Source organism: Podarcis erhardii (assembly GCF_964252035.2).
Source record: "Podarcis erhardii genome assembly, chromosome: 4".
In the NCBI taxonomy this organism is placed as follows: Eukaryota; Metazoa; Chordata; class Lepidosauria; order Squamata; family Lacertidae; genus Podarcis; species Podarcis erhardii.
Genome location: NC_138508.1, coordinates 57,831,721 through 57,858,084, shown reverse-complemented (window position 1 = coordinate 57,858,084; position 26,364 = coordinate 57,831,721). Strand labels below are relative to the sequence as shown.

Below are 26,364 nucleotides of genomic sequence, written 5' to 3'. Positions count from 1 at the left end.
CGGCGAGGGAGAGGTGGGGATTCCCGTTCCTCAACAGGGGAGGAGGGGCCCTTGCCAAGGAGTTCCGCAGTGACGTCATTTGCCGGCGACGGCTGTGTGGTTTCCCGCACGCGGCTCTGTTGTCGGGCATGGAGGCGGCTGACCCCGCCGGGGTTGCGGGTTCTTCCCCGGAGCTGGCGGTTTGCGGGGACCTGATGGTGGTCACCGGTGGAGCCAAGCTCTTGGCGGCCTTTTACAAAGAGCCGGGGTGAGTGAAACCGGGCCGAGGAGCTCCTGTTCAGCCTCTTCTCGCCTCGCTCTCCCGTCGTCTTGTCTATATATCTGCTGAGACTGCAGCCCTAACCGCATTTACCATTGAACTTACTCTGAGTAGGCACGGTTAAGATTCCGCTGTAAGGCAGCGGCTGTGTGAGAAGGGTTGTGTGTTTATTTAACGGAGTGTGTAAAGCGGTAACCGGGTGTACCCTTTAATTCTGATCAGTTACTTCAAAGCTGCCCCCCTTTTATACTCACAGTGGGCCAGGATCAATAACCGGTGGCAGTGTGCACACAGTTTATCCAGGCAGCTGGTCAGTGTGCATAATGCTGGTCAGCTTAGAAAAGTTGAGTGACAACGCTGATCTGTATAATTAGAAGAAATAGGCTGCAGTGCTCTTCCGACAAATGAAATGCTGGTCGGATAAAGGGGGTGGACAGCCTTTCCCCAGCCTTATAGATTTAGGATGATTGAATTTACATGTTTCTTCCTGCTAAAAAGGTTCCAAAATAGATAATGCTTTCAGGAGTAAAAGTAATCAGGGTACACACGTTCTCTGCTTCTTATTTTCTGCACATTTTCTGCTTTGGAGAATGTATTACTCACTGCTCTTCTGAAAATATATGATCACTTGGGTTTCAATATATTATATAATGAGCTGCTTTATTTTGAGTCAGCTACTCTAGGTAGACAGTGTATTGTTAGTGCTGACAATAGGTCTCCACTCCTATTGTTTTCTAACTTCCCATGGTTACTACCTGATCCCTCTTAATAGAGGGATTCTGTAATTGAACCGTGAAATGGGTAAATCCCATTTAACTCAATGGGATATACTTCTGAGTGGACATGTATAAAGCTGTGCTATAAGGAAGCTCTGTATCAGTCTCTGGCCAATAAATAATGGACCATTTAATTACATTTACGGTAGAGAGGTCCTAACATCTGTGGTAATAATGCAGAAGTTTGAAAAAAAGAACTATGTAAAAGATACTTTTCATAAAAGATTCTAAAACTTCTCTGCATTTTCTGCCCTAGTATTTTCCAAGTCTATACAGTGGTACCTTGGGTTAAGTACTTAATTTGTTCCAGAGGTCCGTTCTTAACCTGAAACTGTTCTTAACCTGAAGCACCACTTTAGCTAATAGGGCCTCCTGCTGCTGCCGCGCCGCCGCTGCACAATTTCTGTTCTTATCCTGAAGCAAAGTTCTTAACCCATGGTACTATTTCTGGGTTAGCGGAATCTGTAACCTGAAGCATATGTAACCCGAGGTACCACTATGTTCCTCTGCAATAAAATGAAACAGAAAACCTCATTCATTTTGATATTTTACTCTTTAAAAAGACATGGTAAGTAAGATGCGACACAACTGATACTATACTTATTGGAAAATACTGACCTGATGTAATTATATAATTTCCAGGAATGAAGATATTTTCATTTATGACTGTTCCACAACAACAGAGAAACTTCAACAGAATCAAGGGTAAGACTGTTTAAATTTTCCTTAATCCGCAGTGGGAAATCCACTGCATTCCCATTTATTCAGAAACTCTGTTGAATATGACATTTACATCTCTTAGAGTTGTTGTTTGTAGCTGAGAATAAATGTTGCCTCTACCACCAGTGTCACATAAAATACAAAAACAAATTGAGGAGTACAAACTACTTATATGCAGTGATGCAGCTAAGTGATTCTAAACCTTGGACTCAATAATCCGGTATGGGATAGGGTTTTAAATCGTCGTGTGTTTTTCTTCAGTTGTGAACCACATAATTTAATATTTCTCCCATCCACCACCATTCCTCACTTTACAAGTACTTCCACATCCTTGATCAGTTGGAGAAAAAATATCAAGCAAAAAACTATTTGACTATCCTAATAATAAAAAGTGTGCTGGGCATATGCTTAAATCTCACTTAAATCATAGCACCAACACAGATAAAATGGTGCTTGCTTCTGCTGCTCTGCTGCTCAGTGCATTTACTTGGGAATGAGTACTGAAGAAGAAGAGTTTGGATTTGATATCCTGCTTTATCACTAACCCTAAGGAGTCTCAAAACAGCTAACAATCTCCTTTCCCATCCTCTCCCACAACAAACACTCTGTGAGGTTAGTGAGGCTGAGAGACTTCAGAGAAGTGTGACTAGCCCAAGGTCACACAGCAACTGCAGGTGGAGGAGCGGGGACGCGAACCTGGTTCACCAGATTACGAGTCTACCACTCTTAACCACTACACCACACTGGTACTGTTCTGCTATTTTAAAGTAAAAATAGTACAGTGGATATCTCCAACCATGTATATTCCTGACTGGCTGCCCCCTAGCCATAAAATGTTTTTTTAAAAAATAAGAAGGAAGGTCTCTTTGCTGCTACCCCATCATCTGACACTCTCTTAAGTGGTCATTTGGGGGTGGGCTATAGACATCTCTATTTCGACCATGAGTGCTGCCTGCACCATTTTTTGTAAGAAAGGATTTGGTGTGTAAAGTTTTTTTTTAAAAAAATCTGATCTTACTGCACAGTAGTGGAAGGAAGGACACCCTCTGAAATAATAAAAAACATAATTCCATAAGGTATCCATTGACTTAGTAGTACAGATACTCTAGTAAATAAATGAATGTTGTATTGATCAAACCTACTAAATAGCAATTGCTGTTCTTAGCAGTCTGAGGTAACTGGGTGCAAAACCTCTAGGTCTTGAATATTTTTTTTCTTTCTCGTTGTTTTTAGAGATGATGGAAAGTCAGCGAGTGAAGCAAGTAATGATATCCTTGCCTGCACGTTTTCTTCATCAGGAACCTACTTTGCTCTGACTGATGACAACAAACGACTTATCCTTTTTCGTACGAAACCGTCTTGGGAATGTCTGAGTGTAAGGTATGGAAAGGAAGGCACTATTTGTACCCAAATATAAATAAGAGCTGTTTTAAGACAAACTTCTTTACATTTCTTGATCATTTTCTGTAACTGATCAGATATATTTAACTTTACTGATAGAAAAGTTACCAATTATTGGTGTACTTCACTTCCTCTAGTGCAGGGCTGGCCAACCTATGTTGTTTGGTCAAAGTCACTCAGATCTCCCTCACCCAAGCCTAAAACTCTGTCATTACAGCGCACCTAGTTCTTTTTTCAGTTCACAAAAGGCTTAAGCTAAATTGGTGATTAAATTTTGGAATGTTTTGAAGAGATTAAATAAAATCTGGTTTTAGCCTGCTGTGTTTTATCTTTATGCTGGTTTTAGCTGCCTGCTATTTGTTTGTTTGGTTGTATTATTTTATTACAGCTGAAGAGCAGCCTTGTAACATAAGTTATTTATTTTGTTGCACTACACTGCAAGTTGTTTTTGAAACTCAGATGATTTCACAATCACTTTGTTCTTTGTCATGATAATCCTCACTAAAAATGTGCAAGATTTCACAGGTACCTTATCATGAACTCTCTATATTGTGACTTTATACATTATATCCATTCCGTAATTCAGATAAAAGGGCCCCCCACCTCCCAACACAGTATGAAGAACAGAAATTTATTTGGTATCATAAGTTTATTAATTTTTTTAAAAAATGTTTTTATACTTCCTTTCAGCTCTAAAAAGAGCCTACATTGTGGGTGAATGTGTCAAATTATATTCATTTAAAAGTTGGGGAAAAATAGGGACAAAGCAAAGGAGTCCTTTTTTTGCTAGTCCAGTGTGTGGTGATGGGAATAAGAGTAGGGTTAAAGTGGGATTAAGATTAAGGTCAGGTTAAGAGTGGTCATAAATGAATGAATGAATTTTATTCCTGGGATTTAGAACTGTGCTGCATGCATACCCTTTAAACTCATTTGGTGCTGGATTCTCACTGGGATTATTATGCCCTTCTCTTTTGAGATCTTCTGTTACCACTTCCAGAAAGACCAAAGGGCAGGCTTTCTAAAATTCTGTAGCTGCAGTGCCTTATTTCCCCTGGCTACCAATAACCCTTTTCAGGTACTTACTAGTAAGGAGTCAAATCATATAGGTTTGTTCTGCTATAAAGTTTGTGACATGATCCAAACACATTGTTCATTTCTTTCAGTTTCTGCAGATCTTCATGCAAATAATGTGGCCATTCTCTGGGAAAATGCCTCCCTCCCCGCAAATTTAGCAATCAGAATGTGATGTGCAAACATAATTTAGCTATAAAGGCTAATCTTCCAAAGAGGAAGTTTTGGATCCTAATTAGTGTCAATTCTTCATTCCAGGTCTGTCATTAGAAGATGTACTTCCCTGATTATAACAGCTGCAGAAGATAAGATACTAGTTGCTGACAAATCAGGTGATGTCTATTCGTACTCAACAACAGAGCCTGAAAATGCAGGAACAATTGAACTTGGTCACTTGTCTCTTCTATTGGATGTGGTATGTATGCAATTTCTGGCTCAATACCATCTCTGTTTATTTAAAGAAGAGTCCCAAGCATAAATATACAGCCCAGTCCTAAGCATGTTCATTTTAAATTAATTTCCCCTGAATTCATTGGGTCTGCACAGTTACAGTGGAAAAATCTCAGTGAACTCAACAAAACTATTTTCAACATAAACGTGTGTTCTGTGTTTGACTATTCCTTTATATTGTTTTGTAAACAATCCAGAAGACTTAGTTTGAATGGGTTTGAATAGTATAACAATGTTTAAGATATCTAAAATAAGTTTGGGTTGTAAGCCTATTGTTAAATATGAAGTTTCAGCTACCTCATTTGAAAACAATGGCTGATAGTCAACTAAGTTTTACTCAGAGTAATGCCATTAAAATTAAGGGACCTAAGTTAGTCGTGTTCATTATTTTCAATGTGTCTGCTCTGAGCAAAACCAGATAGATAGCCAGATTATTATTATCTTTGGTTATCACTTATTTAAAATTTACTCAGCTTTTGCTTGCATCATAAATTTAACCAACATTTTAATGTTTTGTGTGGCAGGATTGTCAAGAACCCCTAGTTTTTCTGCCTGCAGTGAGTAAGGGTCATCTCCAGGGGACTCTTACTCACTTCAGGAGAACTTGTAATTTGGAAGAAAATGTAGTTCTTTCTGTGTGTCACAGTGTGTTACAAATAAGCACAGACAAGTGTGACTAAACAGGCCAGCAAAATGTTCAAGACTAGTAGCTTTTGTAGACTTTTTTCCAAGTCTTGTCAATCTGAAACCAAACTGGTAGATGTGTACTTATTTCCCATATGTGTCTGCATGCTGCAAAGCCTCCTGGGCTGTTTCATGGTGACCTGTGTTGTGTCATTAGGCGCTGAGTCCCGATGACCAGTATATCCTGACCGCTGACCGTGATGAGAAGATACGAGTTAGTTTGACTAGAGCACCACATAACATTGTGTCCTTCTGCCTGGGACACAGAGAGTAAGTGCAGTTGTAGAAAGTCTGCAACATGAGGAAAAGGGAAGAAAGGCCTGTTTATAAGGGGGGCGGGGAGAGGGGAGGTAGGAAGACATATTTTAAGATCAGTGCTACACAGCAAGCTAGCCAGTGGGGTGCCCTGTCAATGTTGATGGACCGTGACCCCCACAATCCCTGTGTATTGACCATGTGTGCTGGGGTTCATGGGATTGGCTGGAGCTGGAGTCCAGCAACACTGAGAGGGCACCATGATGGCTACCCTTAAGCTGGTGGGAGATTGTGGATTCCCACCAACCCACACTAGAGAGTTTCAAGAAGAGGTTGGACCTGTCCAGGCTCTTCAGGAATTGCTCTCTAAGCCCAAAGAGCTGGTCTGGATGAGATGCTGCATCCCTTGAAGCTCTTGGTTCTGTCAGATAAGGACAACATTAAGAGTTGAGCTCCCACTTACACAGACTCACGCAGTGGAGCCTTTCCAACTCTCTATTAATCAAAATTCATGTCAGGCGGCTTTCATTATTGAGTACATTTGAATACTGCACTACAATCTTCCCCTGTCCCAGAAAACTCTTTATAATGTGCTGCTCTGGCACTTTTTCATCGTTTGGGTTTTGCTCTTTCTAATCTATTTTCTAAACAGTGATACTGGTAGTTAATTGGTTCGTGTGCATTTTTCCTGACCTAAAAGATAACATAGTGATCTAATCCAGTGTAGAGCCTTCTGTTGCTATGCTGATGTTTCACCTCACACTTTATTACTTTTTGCTTGCATTAGGAGGGTACACCACAAATATTGACCTTTTTTTCTCTCCTAGATTTGTCAGCAAAATATTTGTCATACCAAACTATCCAGAACTTCTCTTATCAGCTTCTGGGGTATGTATGTTGTCTGAGGCATTTTACATCTGGAATTTTAGTAGGTTGCTTACACATTTTCCTCCCTTGCTGAGGGTAAAATACTGTAGTTGCTTTATGTTCCTTCTCTAAACACGTTTCTGGAACAGGAGCATCCTTTAGGGAGGTGAGAAGGAAGCTACCAACTTTTCTAAGTCCTTTCTTAGGATCATCTAATCCTGATTACCATAATAAGGAAATGTAAAACATAACTACAATGAATGTTCACAGAACACTGCTGCATTTTTGTGTTGTATGGTTTTGCCATTTAAAGTTGTATGCATTTTAAGAGTAGGCCTTTTTCACTTTGTAGAGTAGTACTGAGGAGCCTGTGATCTGTCACATGTTGCTCAACTACAACTCCCATTCTTTTATTTTTATTTTATTATCATTATTGCATTTCTGTCCCATATTTTCCTCTAAGGAGCTCAAAGTGGCATAAATGGTTCTCTTCCCATTTTTATCTTTCCAACAATCCTGTGGCATTGACCTTGGGCCAGTCATTGTCTCTCAGACAGTGAGCTTCATGGCTGTGTGGGGATTTAAAGCTTGGCTCTTTGGTCATCCCTGACCATTGGCCGTGCTGATAGGAGCTGTGGCCCAACAACATCTGAGAGGCCTCAGGTATCTGATTCTGTTGAGAGTGTGTGCATACATGGGGCCACTAGGGGGCGCATCAGAAGATGGCTGACAATAACATCTCTCTGACCCACACGAGGTAATTTGGAGGCTGTGATGGGGGTAAATAGCCTCCCTACCCCCCCCCAGGATTGTGGGGTGGGATTGCCCTTGCCTGCTGTGCCCTATACCACTCCCGAATTTGTGGGGATGGGGGCACTAGGCACAATGCCCTCCTGTGGGATTTCGGCGCTCCTGGACGTCGTCTCTGATCCGCGCCACTAGCTGCAAGAACTTCAAAAGAAACAATTTGGATTAAGTGAATGCACATATTTCAAGGAAGAAGGGGGAGTAAAGACTGCTAACAGAAGATATCTCTGATAAAACAAGAAGAGTCGAAGGAGCAAGTATAAATCACGAGAAGATACGCCAAGACTCGGTATGGCAAAGGGACTGATGGGGGAGGGGGAAAAAACCTTACTTTCTTTCTTCTATGTGATTAAACAAGAACACCCCCCCACACACACACAAGCCAGAAATGTCGTTTTAAGGACTTAAGCTGTGGATTTAAGGCTGTGTGGAGATAAACTTTCGAACCAAAGCATGTTTTGAGAAGAGCTTGGAATGTATAAGGGCTTTGGAATGACGCAGTTAAAAGTGCCGTCGCCATATTGGGAAGTTCTGTCGGAGGACTTAAGTCTGAGAGGAGAAATAGAGAAATAGAGCTGTTTTTATATTGTGGGTGAAACTCCTCAGTGGGACTTCAGAACGACAGTTTTGTGAGATTAATGATGGAAAGAGCGATGTTACCTATGAAGGTGATGATATATGGAAACCATCTCGATTTGAGGATTTGAAGAACGGAAAAATTCACACAGGATTATTATTGGTGTTTATCAGCTTAAGGAGACCATCAGAAGAGATCATAAAGGAAAAAGAGAAAATATATGAACAAGAGGTGATGTGGAAACAGCAAGATAAGACTGGATAGAATTATGAACTTTGTTGGGACTGATTTGGACATTAACGCAGTAGCAAGAAGATGATCAGAATCCCCCTTCGGATCTTGAAATATGGGTCCCCTCAACAAAATTTAAAATTCGGCTTTGTAATTCGGAATTTATGTGATGTGATTTGATTTGATTTGATTTGATTTGATTTGATTTGATTTGATTGGCCGGTTAATAAAAATTATTTTTTTTAAAAAAAGAGTGTGTGCATACATGTATGGCTGTCTTCTTCTTGACAGAAGTGGTGTTAATCAGCCTCTCTCTTTTGAACTGTACCCCCTTCCCCAGGACTGCACATTGAGGCTCTGGGAATACAAAAGTGGGAAGGAAGTGCACCGCTGTCATCTGAATAGTTTGAGTGCATCTGAGGCTCCCCCAAATGAGAAGGTAGTGCATTTTTCTGTGAACATGTGAATCTCTCTCTCTCTCTCTCTCTCTCTCTCTCTCTCTCTCTCTCTCTCTTTCCAGGCAAACTTGCTTTCAGAATGGTATGTGTAGGTGAGGTGAGAGTAGACTTTAAACTACAGAAAATCTAATCCCAGAATGACAAGGAGGGCTTTTTGTAGTTCTGCAACACAATGTGCAAAGCACCACAAACCTTTTGGCCGCCTTTCTCCTCAAGATTACATTGAGAATAAAATCATTGCGCTGCTCTGAAAAGCTGTTGGTCTGGAGTGAAATAGCTTCGAGTGTTTGCAGATTTATTTATTTTTTAAAAATGCTTCAGAATCTATTTCATCCTTCATTTAATTGTCAACCTTTTCTTGTACTTGAATTGCTTTGAATTGGTGATATGAAATAGGCGTTTTTTTGTCTACGTGCATACACATTGCAATCTTACGTGCTAAAATTGCATACCTCTCTTCCTAAGGGGCATATGGGCTGGTGCTGTAAGGGCAGCAATTGCATCCAGAAGTTGAGTTATAATGTGAGAAGAAGGCAGGCACCCAACCCATTAGATCAAACTGTGGGTTCCTGTGGGTCATCATCCAGCATTAAGTATCCAAGCAAAGAACAGAACCAAACATGCAAACAAAAATCATGGGCAAAAATAAACTGAAAACTAATTTTGAGAATATTTATGTTTTCTTTTTGTTAACCTCACACAAGTATAAGGTTAGATTATCCCAGCATAATAATATCTAGGAAAGCCGGGCCAACCCTGAATACCACCATGAGAGCTTCCAGTCTAGCTAAGCAAGGTAATTATTTTGGCTATAGGCTTCCCTTATTGGTTTCACTGGTGCTGGGTGTTGAAGACAACTTTTTGTTGTCGTCCCCTCACACACTTTTGCATACTTGGGATCCACCGTTTAAATATGGTCATGGGCACCTTCAGTCTTGCACATTTACTCTTCCCTTTTACCTGCCTGCCTTTGATTCAGGACAATAATGTGGAAGGGGGCTGTGCAGTTTGGCTGTGATGTGTGACTCTTGCTGTGATTAGTATAAGACTTTAGTCCTCAGGCATTCATAATAATTTTTGGGGACTCAAACTGGGGTGGGGAGCATGAATGCTGGCCTCACCTCCTCCTCTCCCAACCGTTATGCTACAGCAACTGTACATAGTTCCTAGTTGTGGGAAGGATACTAACCACGTTCAACTAAATCCAGTTAGAATCCCCGCCCCTCAGGATCTTCATGCTCAACTTGGAAAGGAGAGAAGAGGGCTGAAATACTCAAACTCCCTATCCAGTTTGAGTATGGACCTTTGATCACCTGAAGAGGGCTTTTGAATTTGACATGAAGATTTTCTCTTTGTTACCTTCTCTTCTTCCCCTACAAACTATCTTGCCTGAGAAATTTCTAATTGCATCTGCTTTTCCCTCCTCAGAAGTATGCAGTCTCCAGGACAGCCTATTGTTGTGAAGGAAATTACATTGCCATTTTATATGACTGGTAAGAGGAAAAGAATATCTAAAATTACTGTGGAAGCAACAGCCAAATTACATAATTTCATTATTAGGCATGTCAGATATCTGTTGCTTTAAAATTACTGTGGAAGCAGTGTAGTCATGGCCCCCTAGAATGTGGATTTTTCTTTGTTCATGATAATAATATTTTGCTTCAATAATATTAAGCCTGTCTGAATTCATATAATATAATGAAGTTGATTTTGTTTGATGCTCGCATTGCTACATTAGCTTTGCTGTATCCACGGCATGTTTGGAAATCTCTTCTTAGAACATGGGCAGTTCTCCTGCATTTATCTTGAGATGTGTGCTACCATGAACTGGACATTCTTGTTGGTCAGGAAGAACCATAAGGGGACCTTATAAACAATCACTCACAGGGAGTGAGACCCAAAGTTGTTGAGCTTTTTCGGGGGAGGAACATCCACAGTTGTTGAGCTTCTTCTAGGGAGGCGTCAGCAAAGTTGTTGAGCTTTGACCTCTACAGTAGGGATGAGAAATCTTTGGCTCTCCAGATGTTGTTGGACTCCAATTCCCATCGGCCCCAGCCCTAGATCAGAGATGATGAGAACTGTAGTCCAGCAACATCTGGAGCCCCACAGGTTCCCCATCCCTGCTCTACGAGGTGATCATATTGCATGCATTGGCCAAGACCGGAAGGAATCTGTACATTTAAGCCTTATGTGAAATTTGGGGCAAATCAACAATCACTTTACACAAGGTCTCTAAGAGTTTTGATTGACGTGTTTTAACCTGCTAGGCAATCTTGGCGTGCAAAATTTGCTCTGTAAAAATGATAGCCCTAATCATTACTGATCATTTCTGAAAAGTCTTCCCACAGTTTCCATCTTCCAGCTTGACCCTGAGACTCAGAAACTCATTCACAAGCAGAACATCCCCTTGATCTGCAAAGGCTGGGCCATTGCATTTGAGAAAACAGGGGGGCTCTGGATTCTGCAGGAGGACATGCAAACACCTCTTCTGTTCTATCAGACTGTGAATGGACAGTGGCAGGTGAGAGGAGCTTTCTGGTTACAGCTGGGCTTCCCCTGCTATGGTGTCAAGCAAAGAACTTTGGGATACTCATACAGGAAAAGGGCATTGAACTGGAGCTGGCTTGGAGCCAGTTATTTAATATCTGTGCACATAAGGCTAGGTAGCACTGGTTGAATCCATTTGGCAACATCCTTTGACAGTGTTACCAGTTTTTAATAAACACTCTCAAGCTTGAGAAGAACATGGTGTAGATATGGTTGCCCAATCAAATACCGTATTTTTCGCTCGATAACACGCACCTGACCATAACACGCACATAGTTTTTAGAGGAGGAAAACAAGAAAAAAAAAATCTGAATGAAACAGTGGATGTATCATTTTTGTGCTTCATGCTGTGGCCACAGACATGTGATTTGACGGTGAGTTTGGGGTAGCCCAATGCAAAAATCCTGAGAATCCATGTCGATCTGTGCTTTGTAACCACGTTTTTGCACCATTGCAGCCCCAGGCAACAGTGGGTGCGTGATTTTTTTGGGTGCAGGCTGTAGCCATGGACATGCTATGTGATCTGATGGTGAATCTGGGGTGACCCAATGCAAAGATCCTGAGGATCCATGTGGATCCGTGCTTTGTAACCACGTTTTTGCACCATTGCAGCCCTGTTTTTGCATCAGATCATTGCTATATGATCTGACGGTGAATTTGGGGTGACCCAATGCAAAGATCCTGAGGATCCATGTGGATCCGTGCTTTGTAACCACGTTTTAAGTGGGGAGGGAAGGAAAAACATAGAAGGGACAAGGAGCACGAGAGGGATGTGCGGAGAAGCAGCTGGCTAAGAATGCAGGAGAGGAGTTTAAAGGGGGGGGAAGGAAGGCAAAAGTCCCCCCACCCAAGCCAGCCCCCCCTCTCTCCTGCAAGTTTTCCGCTGCCTGCGAGTCCCTAGACGCAGCAGCAGCAGCACCGGAGCACGGAGAGGAATTAGAGGGAAGGACGCTCTGCTTTCCCCTCTGCTTGCCTGGAGGGGAGGGGATTTGCCTGCTCTTTGTTCCGTTTGAGCAAACACAGTAACGAAACAGAAGTGGGTGGGCAGTAAGACCCTGAGGCAGAATGCAGGAAAGCAGCAGCCTTCTCTCCTCCGTGATGGCGCGATATGATTTTTGCCTGATTTTTGCCCTGTACTTGGGACAGTCAGCTCCAGGGACCACACATTCGCTCAATAACACGCACAGACATTTCCCCTTGCTTTTTAGGAGAAAAAAATCTGCGTGTTATAGAGGGAAAAATACGGGTAGCATGTAAATAGCATGTTTCATTTTTATTTTTCATGCTGGTCAATATACAGCAGCCTAAGGCACAGTGCCAGAGCTCAGCCTGGTGATCAATACAATAATGACAAAGGGCTACTTTGGTTTCTTTATCTGAAAATATGAGTGGAATGCCTGTTCCTTCTTTTGTTGTCAGATTCTCTTTGTGAAAAGATTGAAACACACACACACACACACACACACACACACACACACAATTTGGGGCAAATCATGGAAGATTTTGGGAGGGCTGTGCCCAGCACATGGTTTCCGGTATGAAAATCGATGCGCTTAATATGGGGATTTCAAGAGTTGTCCTTTCCTTTTTTCAGTCTTCTACTGAAGAGAGAGGGTTGATTAAAATGTCAAAGTGCATCCGTGACAACTGGACAGCATTTGAAGGTAAGGCGGTTGAGTATAAAGGCCAAGAAGACACCATTTAAAGGGGGTGTCAAGATAGGATTTGAGGAGAGTGCATCTCACAGCATTCATAAAAAGTAACTTTTTGAGGAGGCTTGGTTCTGAGAGTGGAAGTGCATGGAAGTTCACCCATCCCTGCTGTCAGCTGAGATTTGGTATGTTGGGCAAGCCTTTGGAGTAATTATGTGAGGGAGAAAGGGAGTGGAAAGGGTATTATAAAGCCAGGGTAGTATTATTATTATTATTATTATTATTATTATTATTATTATTTTTATTTATTTATTTATTTATTTATTTATTTATTTATTTATTTATTTTCTATACCACCCTTCATCTGAGGTTCACAAGGTGTTTTACAATATAGAAATACAAAAATACATATAACAGTAAAGAACAAAAACAATAACCCCTCCCACAGTTTAAATGGCCATAGATTGTTTAATTGACCAAAGGCTAATTGATGTTACATTTAACATAATTTGAAAGCTAATCGGGAATTCCCACGTTGAGAAAATCTGTAATGATGAGCAATCATCCCCCAACTTGTCATCCACTACACAACTTTGCAATTTATAGCCACAAGACTGTGATGGGTACACCTTGTTTTGGTCCAATAGCCTAAGCACTTGGACTGAGTGTACATTCCCAGAAACCTTTGCAACAGGGTGGGGTCATGTGGCAAAGATGCTAAGGTTCCTCAGCATTGTGGAAAAGAGAAAGTAATATACTTTGGTAGCTGGCTCTTTTTTGGTTTTTGTTACATGCTGCCTTGAGCTGTTGAGGTCAGGTGAGATCTAAAAAATCCAGCTAATCAATAGTACCCTCAAAAGAACCATTGAATAATGTGAGAACATAGCAAAATAGTTTTCCTAGATCTCAAATTATAGTTTCATGCAGAGATCCTAAGTGTATCAGCAGCTGGGGGAAAGGGGCTATTAAGATTACAGTGATTCTTGCAGCTAATTAGCACAAGGGAGCTTGATAGTTCCAGATGCTTAATTAGTGTCTTTACCCCTATAGAAAAGGTAGTTATCTTTTTATTGTCAAAATGTTAATAGCTGTCTGCCCCCCTCCAGCTTTGATAGTTCTTCAGCAGACAATCACAATTTCTCTTCTGTTACGAGATGGGAGAGGAATATTTAAACCTTGAATGAATTGTTGCTGAAAAGAAAATCTAGCAAAGCCTTAACGTTGTCCAGTCAAGTGGAAAGGCTAATAGATATGTAAATTATTATTTTTTATTATCTTCTCTACTGAGCCATATCAGCTTCTCTTATAACACATTTGACTTCTGTGGGGTAACAGGGCAGCGTACTAATTAATGTCATTAAAAAAAACCCAAAATCATGATAACAGTTCAAGGCAGAAAGCCAAGACCATGGCCTGATCTAACAAAGCAATTTTTACTTTCTTAGCATTTGTGGTTGCCTATTTTCTCCTTCCCAAAGCACCCAGTGCCCCTTTAGTACTCACATTGGCTTATTATTGGTTGTACAAATTCAGTTTTAAGGTTTTAAGTCTCCTTTCTTGACATGCACAGAAAACAGACCCTCAGTGCGTGAAAAACACATGCCTATGAGCCTGTTCCAATTCTCTCTTCTACAGGCTCCGTTGGCAAAGAAAGTTGCTACCAAAATCTCTACAAGGCTTCTTTTGATAACATGGCTGTTTACCTCCAAAAGAAAGAAGAGAGACTTCAGCAGCGGAAGAGTAAGAGAAAGGACCCGCAGCATGAATCAAATGGGCAGACAAAGAAGCTCAAAACATGAGCAGCATCCTTGCTCAGTGCAAAATTTGGTTGTGACTTGCAGTGCATTGGAAGAAGCTGGTTTGAGAACTACTGAATCACTTGGCACACTGAAGAACAAGCTGGCTTGATATTTTCCACAAAGTGCAAATATTAACACGTCTAGCCTTATTATGGTGACACTTCCTTACCTTGTCAGTGATAAATATGTCCTCTGCAAACTCCTTCTAGCTGCTTGCCTTGACTGTCAGCGTAGATGTCATTGGGTGATGACATCGTGATGCATGGCGAGGAAGAGGACACACTGCAAAACTTGCTCCTCCAAGCTGAAAGCCTTTCTTGGTTCTGCTTCCGTACATGTGCCACATAAGCCATAGTGAGAACCCTCTGTCCAGTACAGGCCCCTAAAGCTCACCCAACAATTCCTACCATACGTCCTTCAGTCCTCCTCTGTCCAGAAAGAAGGTGGAGAGCAGGAATGGATGGAGGAGGTTTCCAGTCACTTCACAAGTCAATGGTGGTTGTTCCTTGCTGCCCTCTGTCGACAGCAAGGAGGTTCAGGCAGGGAAAAGCCAGGATTTATGAGGCAAAAATCCCCAGGGGGATCTGGGGAGCTCACTGCATCCTGTTGTGCCATGCAACCCTGGAGTTTAGCTTCCCCTTCCAGTTGGAAGTGATCCTTTCGACTGTTCTAGTTACTAGCTAAGGATGTACATGACCAAAGCCAAAATATCTTTGGATAATTCTCAGAGCTCACCTTTCATAATGTGACTTCATTGTGCAACAAATCATAACTGTGGAGTCCCTGCATAACCACAGTTCTCCTCCAGTGCATTTAAACTGGTGGAAACACAATATCTTCACAGTGAAGGTAATGAGTTACTTTGTAGTGTTGGGACGCGGGTGGCGCTGTAGTCTAAACCAATGAGCCTAAACCACTGAGCCTCTTGGGCTTGTTGATCGGAAGGTTGGCGATTCGAATCCCTGCGACGGGGTGAGCTCCCAGCTCCTGCCAACCTAGCAGTTCGAAAGCACGCCTGTGCAAGTAGATAAATAGGTACCGTTGCATCAGGAAAGTAAACGGCATTTCTAGGCACTCTGACACTTGTCATGGTCTTCCATGCACCAGTGGCAGTTTAGTCATGCTGGCCACATGACTCTGAAAACTGTCAGTGGACAAACACTGGCTCCCTTGGCTGAAAGCGAGATGAGCGCCACAACCCCATAGTTACTTTTGACTTGACTTAACCATCCTTTACTTTTACCTTACTTTGTAGTGTAAGATGAGTGTAGTGACCTACTGAACCAAAAATGGGATTCCATTGCTGGAGTTGTCCTTTGACAACGGGGCAATTTTCTCTTGAAGGAATCTCTGATTGATAGCTGGGTGGGTGGGTTTGTTTGTTTTTGAACTAAATTAAGGCGACCTTTTTACTATGGGAAAAAGTATCCATACTTTTGAGATGTGATTTAGACTGCAACTTGCCAGCTTGAGTGTCTTTTTTAAAAATAATACAAAGTTAAAGGATTTTATTTCATAGATTCTGCTTTAGAATGTGAGAGGCGCTGAAGTATTCTGATACAGTATATACCATATTGGCATACAAGCGGCATATCACTGAATGAATAATATGCTGTAAACAAGCCGTAAAATGTGGTCACAGCATTCCGTCACTTAGAAGACAGCCTGTGCATCTCAGCTGTTTCAAGGTATTCAGAATTCCATTTCATAAGGTTGAGACAGTTACAGGTAGTGATTGCCCCAGCTGCTTTTGAATGGCATTTCTCATCAGGAGGTCTGTTGAGAACGAACCTGGAAACTGCATAGTACAATCAAGAAAAAAATGAAAGAAAAGGCTATAGGTTTGACAAGGCTTCTGCTGGCAATGTCTAATGGGCAGGGTTTCCAGACCTGGATCAAAACAACTGCACAAGTGGTTCTGTGCATGCAGCATATCATAGTGGTGCCTTTTCTCGAGCAGTAAGTCATTGCCTTCCACACTGCTTCTGAAACCAAAGGGAATTTTGACGTTTGTAATGTTCAGAGTCTAAACCCCCACAGGACATGGGCAGCTCCTGGTTTGGAGCCATCCAAGTCCTTGAGGTAGATTCTGAACTCAACTTGCAATTGTTACACAAAGCTTGTCTACACACAGTGTTGAATCTCAGCCTGTTAAGTTTGCCTTGAGTTTCAAGCAGCATCTTAAGCAGTGGTGAACGTGAGCAGGAGTGGAGAGCTGTGGACTGCCTGTACCATTACTGAGCTGATTAATCATCGACCTCAATAGGATTATTTTCTGGTTTATGAATATTCCTGGTAGTTTAATGCAGTGTTTCTCAACCTGAAAGTTGACAGTGATGGAGACAGATGCGCCTCATAGGGAGGGCATTCTACAAATGGGAAAGCATCACTGAAAAGGCCCAGTCATAGGTCACTGCCAGCTGGGTTGTCCTTGGTAACCACGCCTTACCTGCATATCATAGGGTCTGAGATGGCTTTTGCGGTCTTAAGTTCAGTTCTCCACATTCCCACATCAGTTTGTGAGTTTCTTTACAAAGCCCTCATGAAAGTCCAGCATTTTAGTGTGAATTTCTCCAAGTATACACTGTTTGGGATGTATATGTTTTGCCACATTTTTGCAAAGCAATTTCCCCAAATAGAGTGCATTTTGATGTGTTATTTTCACTAATATATGCACGCTCCCTAAATATGTTCTGCAGTTTTCCCCAACCCTCCGGAGGGTGTGTGGGAAGTGGACAAGTTGCATTACATAAATGGAAACCCTTGAGCTAACAGAAATACTTTGTTGGAGAACAGTGATTTAACCTGTGAACTTTTAAAGCAATAGCTGGGTATTGTCTTTCTGAAAAGCATGGAAGATACTGCCAAGTAGCCCTTGTAGTCCAGTAGCAATCTGCAATTCCTTTTATTTGCTGTGCTCCTGGCAAAAAGTAGTCTGTGTGGTATCACAATGAAATATTGGAGTGTCCCAGACTCCTTTGTTGTCTCGTAAGAGTTTTCATCAAAACGCCTGGGTGTCCTGTTCCAGATAAAACCCATGCCCAGAACACTCACCCAAACAATTGTCACATTTTGTGCTGTACCAATTGGTGCCTGTAATCAGAATGTTCAGTTGTAAGTAGGTAATTCTTCCCTTTCCTTTGTCCAAACTATTCCAAATGAGATTGTCATCATGCGGAAGGCTGTGCTCTAAAGAAACTTCAAATTGCAACTTAAAAGGGTCTATTAAAGGGTCTGTGACCGTGTTTTGTTACAGCACACACTCTCATTCTGACGGTTCTGTTTGTGTCAGAGCTGCTGCTTCCTAGTTAAGCACTCACTGCTTAGTTACACACCCACATTCTGTGAGGCAAATAGGTGGATTCTTTGTTGGGAAGGATAAAGGAGAATATTTGCATGCTGGTGCTCTTTGTTCTTTTCATTGTTAGGTCAGTGCTTTGTGTGTTTAAATGAATATAAAGCACATGAAATATAGTAGATGTTGCATTTGTTATAAGCACATGAGTTGTATTGGGGTTTTTTTAAGACTCCAGAATGTATTCATTCTCTTTAAAAAGAGAGAGAGAGCTCCAGTTGCAATATATCAGAAATATATTTCAGATGCAGTACTAAGCCAGTTGCCTGGTTTTTCAGCACAAGGGCTTGGTTACTGTCCTTTGGACAGAAAAAAGTAACATGTGTGGAATTCTCTGCCATGCAAGTTACAGCTTTTGTCCATGAAATAATAAGTTTTTGAAGCTGCCACAAGTGCCCCTTGTCCCAGTGGCCCTGCTGGCACCCCACCAACATGTGTTGTCTGGAAAAGGGAGTTTTATCTATGTACACAGGTTCTCCTCATTGTGTGAACAACCCTACATGTGTATGACAGGCTTCCTTCCTTAGGTGTGCTGCCACTGCATAACTGGTGAGGGTGAGAAAGTAGTTCTACTCCTGCTCCATGGGAACTGAGTGACCCAAGTAGGGCTTATGCCCTCTTGGTGGAGAGAGGAGGAAGGTTGTTGTCCCTCAAGATGTTGCTGTTCACCATTGGGGGGAAAGGGGAAGAGGTTGAATGAGTTCTCCAGTGTTACATATGCACAGACAGTATAAACACCCCCGTACTGAATTTTCTTTTTAAATGGAAAGACAGCAGTACAGGGCTGCTTTTAGAGCTATGTTTTGAAAAAATACTCCTAGTAGGCGAGCAGTTCTCAATCAAATGTTCTAACCATTCATGTAATGATGCAGCTTTGGGAAAGGAAGTTCACTACCAGTGACGGCATAGGCACTGTCCAATAGGGGCCTGCATTTCTCACTTAACCATGTATGCGCCAACCGTACCTATTTATGGTGTCTGTTTCTGTTCAGTCACTGTCTCTGCTTTATCTTAGGGGAAGATGCTTTCTAAAATGGTCTTAGGTGGCTTGGAGCATGTCTTTGAGGAGCTCTGTGAAATGCTGAAGCAACGGCGATTATTTTTTTTTTTTTTTTTGCTTTTTTTCCCCAGCTGTCGGATTTTTTTGAGAAAAACAAAAGGATTTCCTTGGGGAATTAGATTGGCTTGGAAACACTAAATAAATAAGTATTCATCCGGCACTGGAGTAGTGTGCAGTGCCCGAGTGTTCTACTCAGAGTTGTGCTCACATTTCTTTGAATCAATCCATTATTATAATTATTTTAAATTTCATCTCTAGGAGAATGCAGGTGCTTCCAGACAGGGGCCTCAGTAAATGAGCTGTTCAGCTCTGATTTTTCTGCATGTACATTTGGCACCTCAGCTTCCACACATTACCATTTCCCCGGCCCTAAATATTCATTGGTATTCTGCTGCTTGCCATCAACACCACTGCCTGGCTCCCTTTCAGCACTGGAAGTGGGCTGGGGAAAACCAGCTGAAAGCACAGTAGTGAGTAAGGCAGGTGCGCTCCATTTTATATTAAAAGTTGACCTATCCCACCCTCTCTCTATAGCCCAGCTCATGTTTAACAAACTCGTACATGTCTGATTGGGCTCCCAAAAAGACTTTAGAGATCTGGTGTGGCTCTTGCTGATTGTTCAGGTGACAAAGAAACCCTGAGAGTATCCTCAGCTTGAAAGACGGCTGAAGAAGTACCGGTACATTTGATATTAATTACCTTATAATAGGTTTTTAAAAGCCTGCGAAGCATAGAATTAAGTCTGATGTAGTTATGCGTGAGGCATATATTAGTCTGATCTTCAGCGGCATTTCAGTTACTGTCTCTGCTTCTGCAGCTGCAATTTAGCCCACAGTTAGAAGGATAAATGCCGGCAATTAATTGCAGGTGCAAAATTGTGCATGCTGTAATTGAACAGAAGGGAGCCGCTATCACAACAATAGCAGCAGTTGAAAAAATAAACTAGGTCTGCAGTTTTCTTAACTACTTGCGTTGGTTCCATCACCTCAGTTGCTTTTGGAGCCCGGCGTGTATTTATCTCCCCAAGGGCTTAGGGAGATAAATACATTTGAGGTTAGAAAGGATGTGGAGGACGAGAGGCAGTGCTGTTCACTTTAACTAGTGCAGGCACAAAACAGATAACAGGAAACAAAAATTATTTTCAAAGTACATACTGTGCAGGGTTCATCTAATACACCACACCAATGGAAGTGTTGCGTAAGGACTTCAGCTTGCACAAGGGGGCCCTTGCCCCCCCCGAAATTGGCTCTGGGGAGGATGAGAGGACCCCCAGAAAGAGCGTGGGGGAAGGAGAGGGGGGATCATTGCATGTGGCAGATGGAAAACGGTTGTAATAACATGATACTGACTTCTACCCAGTGTATTGTATTAAATGGCAATTTAATTTAATATATAAAGGTAAAGGGACCCCTGACCGTTAGGTCCAGTTGTGGCCAACTCTGGGGTTGCAGCGCTCATCTCGCTTTATTGGCTGAGGGAGCCAGCGTACAGCTTCTGGGTCATGTGGCCAGCATGACAAAGCCGCTTCTGGTGAACCAGAGCAGTGCATGGAAACGCCATTTACCTTCCCGCCAGAGCAGTACCTATTTATCTACTTGCACTTTGATGTGCTTTCGAACTGCTAGGTGGGCAGGAGCAGGGACTGAGCAACGGGAGCTCACCCCGTCATGGGGATTCGAACCACCAACCTTCTGATCGGCAAGTCCAAGGTTCTGTGGTTTAACATTAAATAAATAATGTATTTAATACATTAATAAAATGTATTAAAGCACTAAAAAGTTTACGTATGTGTTGTGTGTAATGAGGTGATTCATAGCAGTGGATCGGTCCCATAAACAAGCTTTGCCAATCTGGTGCCCTCCAGATTGCAACTCCTATCAGCCCAAGCCTTTAGCACAGCCATGCTAGTATTTATTGATATTTATGATATCTGTGGGTCATTTCTCATTAGACATCTCAAGGCAATTTGCATTAGTAAATCTGCACTCCCCAAAAATCTGGAGGGTACCAAGTTGGAGAAGGTTTCCATGTAAGAACAGAAATGTCGGACCGGGAAGATCTAGAAACATCAGATTTCATAATACTGTAATATAGGAAATCCCTGCTGCAGCGTGGGCCAGAGCATCCATTGAATTAAGATGTGATCACAGAATGGAGATTCCCCAAGCAGCAACTGAAGTACATATAAAGCTTATTCAATGCACATTTAAAGCACATGGCATCCTGGGAACTGTAGTTTCCCCACCACAGAGCTGCAATTACCAGCACCCTTAACAAACTGCATTTCCCAGAATGCTTTGTGAATGTGCAGTGAATAAGCTTTAAATGCATAGTGTGGCTCTGCCCTAGTGGGCTCATGAATACAGCTGTTATGCTGTGCCTTATAAGTCGGTTTTTATGTCAGTGTATTTTCATCTACTATTCAAAAATAGGTGGGTGACTTTCTCATTAAAAATCTGGTTCCTTTCCCTGATTACAAGCCCTTCTGCCACCATCAGGTATGACAGCGGGTCAAATTAGTCTAGACCTTTTTAAAATACAAGGACTGCTCATATTTGTTTATTCAGTAGTACGAGCTAGATCAGTTCTCTTCGTCCATTGATTCTCTCTTTGACAATAAGAAAAAAACCACAAGAAAAAAGAGCAAGAAAAATTATATATGCCAAAGGAAAAAATAAGCAAAAAAAAATATGGCTGAGCATTATCCTGGATTGATGCAGTCTGGTGATTTATAAATAGTCTCCATTTAAAAATTAATAAATTAAGTGCTCATCCTTCTTTGCTTCTTTTCATAATACGTTAAGTTTTGTTAACAATTGCCCAGATTTGATTATATCATTTGATTATACCATTGTATAATAGTTTAGAAGACTGGTTGTTTTCAGAGCTTTGCAGTGCTTTATTGGCCATGATTTTATTCCAGTCTGAACTTTAATCACACAGGTGTTACTCCTTGCAAACCGTACTGGAAAATCCTCTAAAAAAACCAGTCTTGAGGAAGCCCATTTTCACTTTGTTCCATGTGCTTCCTCAGCTGCACATTTCAAAGCTTTGGCTTCAGACTGATTGGGATACTCAGCCTCACAAAAGGAGCCCTTATCAAGAAGAACACATGTTACTGTTAGTTGGCTATCATTGTACACCTCAAGCATTTTTCATTTTACAAGGAATCTCCTGTTACGTGTCACTTTCCAATAGCCACTTAAGGGGAAGCACAATGTTTCCATCTGGTTCTCCTTTCCCCCCCCTCTGCATTGCTTGTTGACAGATGGCTTAGCAGCTTCCTGTGTTATCGGCTTGGCATAGGAATGCAAAATCAGACCTCAGTGGTGTGAATAAAGCAGGGACCTCTCTGTCCATATTGAAAATGGGAATCTTGTACATGGAAATCTGTCATATTGCACAGGCCCCTTGATTGCCATTTCCTGCAGTTCGGATATGTAGGTGCTGTATATGTGTGAATTGTGGGGCTCGGGTGCATGTAGGATGTACATCAGATCCATTTGAGGAGGAACGAGAGTCTTTTTCATACATTCACTGGGCAGCTGAGAAAAGGACCAGGTCTACTGTTGCTAGTAATATGTTCCACACTTTCAGCAGAGTTCAGGAGTGAGGAACAGGTGGTCCTCCAGATGTTGTTGGACTTCAACTCCCATCAGACTCAGCCTGTATGCCAGTGGCCAGGGATGACTGTAGTTGTAGTTCAGCCACATCTGCAAGGCCACAGGTTACCAGTGCTGGAGAAGGGCCTATATATGGTAAGGCACACTGATTTTCCAGCTGTATGCAGCCTGGGGTCCACCCCCATCACTTAATGGATCCGAATGGTTTCCAAGAGTGGTAGGGGACGCTTTATCCCATGTTGATGGCCTTTCAGCTGATCCCCTGGTGGCCAGCTGGAATGTGGAGTTAACCAGGGCTATTGACTGTTTGGCTCTGAAGCGCCCTCTCTGATTGCATGGAGCCTGGACAGCCCCATGGTTTTCCATGGATCTGAGGGCAATGAAACAATCACTGAGACAGCTAGAGAGCCGGTAGCGGATTAACTCATTCTGAAGCTGACTGGACACGGTTAGAGCTCAATGTCAAGCCTACCAAGTGGGGATAGCGATGGCGAAGAAGACTTTCTTCACCGCCTCTATTGCATCTGCAGAAAACAGCAGCAGGAGACAGCTGACAGTAGTGACAGGCAAGAAATTTAATGTTAATAAGAAACTACCCAATTCACACTTCTCTAATTTGGACCAATATGCAAGCCGAAATGCAACTATCCTTCAAATTTTTTATTTCTCTGAATTTTGTGATGTAATTCTCCTACCAATGTGTACAAAAATGCACATATAATTTAGAAATGCATTGTATTAGGGGGAAACAATAGCAAAAATGTGTATATCAAACTTTGAAGCTTGCCTGTTGATAACTTGTTGCACAACCTTTTTAAGATGCAGATATTTCAGTGAGGGGAAAAGCCATTACAGTATTAATGCTCAGTTACAAACTATTCAACAGTTAAGATTATAAGAATCTGATGACAAGCTGACAGATTGACAGTTCTGTCTACACAAATGCACTATAATATGATATAATCAGCTTATTCATTTGGGAAGCAAATCAACCTTCTTTAAGCAGAGCTGCATTATCCATTAAAAAACAAAGTGGGGGGGGGGGAGAGTTAGAACTGAAATTATAGAAAGGAGAAAATATTGATGGCCTCTTCATGCTACTGTGACACTAATTTGTGTGAATATGTTTTACATGCCACCTAAAGATTGCTAGGAGCACTATTGGGTCTGCTAAGGGCATTAATGGAAGAAATCCCAATTAAGCCACTTACGCAGCCTACAGCTGTCACTTCTCTCCACTTGACAGGTTCTAATGTTTCCCCATTAAGGAAAATGTCAACCAAATCCAACCAAGTCATACTGCAAACTGGGACCCAAGTAAATGAGCCCTGTTGTAAGAGACGTCCATTGCTCCCTTGTGGGCACACATACCTTTTTGCTAAGGGACAAGAGTAGGTGTACATACTGTATTTTTTTCATGTATAACGTGCCCCCGTGTATAAGACAACCCCTATTTGGGGGGCCTCCAATTTAAGAAAATGGGGAGAGATGGCCCAGAGTTGTTGAGCAAAAAGGTTGGGTTGGGAGTGTGGTGATCACACAGGGTCTCCGGACGTTTCACCGTCTATTGATCCCTGTGCCACCATCTTATTTCTTGCTGCCACCACCCAGGCCCCACCTGGTACAATACCGAGTCCAGTCAGGGTTAAATTGGAACATAAACTTCTGTTTATTTATTGCAGTTTAACAAGTGTGTGGTTTCATAAACGGTATCGGTCCATTACAATCATGGGGTGCCTATCCAGACCTATAACTTCCGCTACCTGCTCCCAGTCGCTAAATCACCTCTCAGATATTTACTTGTCTTCCTACTTCCTGACTCAGCTTATTTCGCTACACTAACTCAACCTACCCACACTCTATCCCAATTCACTCCCACTCCAACCAACCACCCAACTCCCAACGAACTCTCCCCTTCACCCCTCCCAGACCTGGTTTTATGGTCCCTCTGACTCCACCCCCCTGGGTTCTGATTGGGTAACCTGTTTAACTATTTCACCTCCAGCGCTCTTATGTTAACGTCACAAGGAGTGCCCAGGTTTTTTCAGGGTTTTTTTTGGAGGGGATTGCCCAATTGCCACAACAGTAGTCAATCCACAGCAGCCTTTGCCACAGCTACCAATCACACGCACAACCGCTGCTGACAAGCTCCTGCTAGCGCTGCAACCAATCGCTCATTCCCCATCTGCACTATCCATGTATAAGACGACCCCCCATTTTGAACATTATGTTACAGTAAAACAAACCTTGCTTATACATGGAAAAGTACGGTAATTTTATTTCTACTGTACTAGAAGCCCGTGGGAGCTACTGCCCACTGAACTGGTAGGGTGGAAGGTCTACTCCTTCCTTGGAATAAGTGATACTTGTGCTTCAGCTTCTCTTTCCTTCCCTCCGTCTTTCCTTTTAGCTCTCATGCAGGTGCTCACAAGGCACTGCAGTATGTAGTATTTGCATTCTAACTCCCCTCTTTAATCAGCTCCATGCATGTCTGTCTGGCACCTTTTGTACTTCTCTCTCTCTCTTTATACCTGACATTAGATCCATCCAATCTCTACCACTTGGTAGATGTAATGTCAGAACTGCTTGTTCAACTGGAATAACCAACGTCTTATTTTTGTAACAACACGAACAGTAACCAATCTTTCTGTTTTGTAATAAACTGTGTTTTCTTTGATTCTCAGCTTTGGATTTTTGTTTGGATAGCTAATTCCCCACTGTGCACTAAGTCTGAGCTAATGATCTGAAGTCCCATGTTCCTCCTCTCCACATACATTGATTTGTATACTGGGATGACAATAGCAGTAGTTCAGGGACATTTGACAAATGTCAGGAATACAACCATGCTGAAGACAATATCAGATTTATTCTACTTCTGTTTGAAAAAGAAATTACAACAGTTTGGAATAATAAATTTTGTTCACTCAATGAACAGGTGCCTTCAAACAGCATGTAATAAACTAGAGAGATTTCATCTGTGGCTTGCTTCTTCAGCTGTGTGACTCAGGAAGAAGAATCGTTAGAAATTTACTAGCTCTGGTTAAGGATGCCTGTCCACATCCCATGTGGATTTCAGAGCAGATCGAACAGTATTTCTGGTCAACAGAAATGGATCAAAATGCAGTAATGGACCATCTCCCAAAATACATATTGGAGAGCTATCATCACCAAGAAAAAAACATCTACACACAAACAATACAAGAGTAAAGGTTTGCTGTTCCAAAATGTTTTGTCACACTTAAAGGTGACAAACTGATTTTTATTCAGTGCTGGAGAGCCAGGTGTTAGTCACTGAGATCCTTTGGTAAAGGGAGCTTGAGTGTTAGCAAGATATCTCCTGTTTTGCATGGAAGAAAGTCTGAGCATCCACCTACACAATTTCTTTTAAAATCCAAACTGAGATTCGGAAAGCAGCTGTGCAGCTCACAGGCATATGGCTTGAGTACATGTGCCCTTCAAAACGGAGACACAAGCTTCCTTGGACGGCAACGCCTTCCTTATGCATTACTCTAGATTTATCAACTCACTTTAAAAGCAGCCTAACAAAAGCCTATGTAGAAAGTACAGTGCATACTCCATTTAAAACATATACATACATGAAGAGTACATAGAGGTGCAACGGGATTTATTACATTTCTCCCAGAGCAAATCCAAGGCATCTTTCATAAGCCACACCTTTCATTTTGCATCTTGTGCTTTACTTTCATGTACATTTCCAACAGGATGCTGTGGAAGGATATCTCCCTTGGCTCCTACTTGAATACTGATGTGT

At 42.0% G+C, this 26,364-nt stretch overlaps 1 protein-coding gene across 2 annotated transcripts; it reads left to right on the top strand.

The window, feature by feature from the left end:
• The first annotated feature begins 74 nt into the window (after positions 1 to 74).
• On the top strand, positions 75 to 25,269 carry WDR4 (WDR4 tRNA N7-guanosine methyltransferase non-catalytic subunit). Of its 2 annotated transcripts, none has more exons than XM_081858622.1 (11): positions 75 to 247; positions 1,678 to 1,740; positions 2,989 to 3,135; positions 4,486 to 4,642; positions 5,519 to 5,631; positions 6,444 to 6,504; positions 8,439 to 8,537; positions 9,985 to 10,049; positions 10,894 to 11,077; positions 12,698 to 12,767; positions 14,391 to 25,269. In XM_081858622.1, exons 1-11 carry the CDS (start codon positions 129 to 131, stop codon positions 14,552 to 14,554), a joined length of 1,242 nt encoding a protein of 413 aa, XP_081714748.1. In that variant the 5' UTR covers positions 75 to 128; the 3' UTR covers positions 14,555 to 25,269. The 2 variants fall into 2 exon arrangements, with proteins under 2 accessions (XP_081714748.1, XP_081714749.1); XM_081858623.1 differs by having other exon boundaries at positions 92 to 247; positions 3,054 to 3,135.
• The last annotated feature ends 1,095 nt before the right edge of the window (positions 25,270 to 26,364 follow it).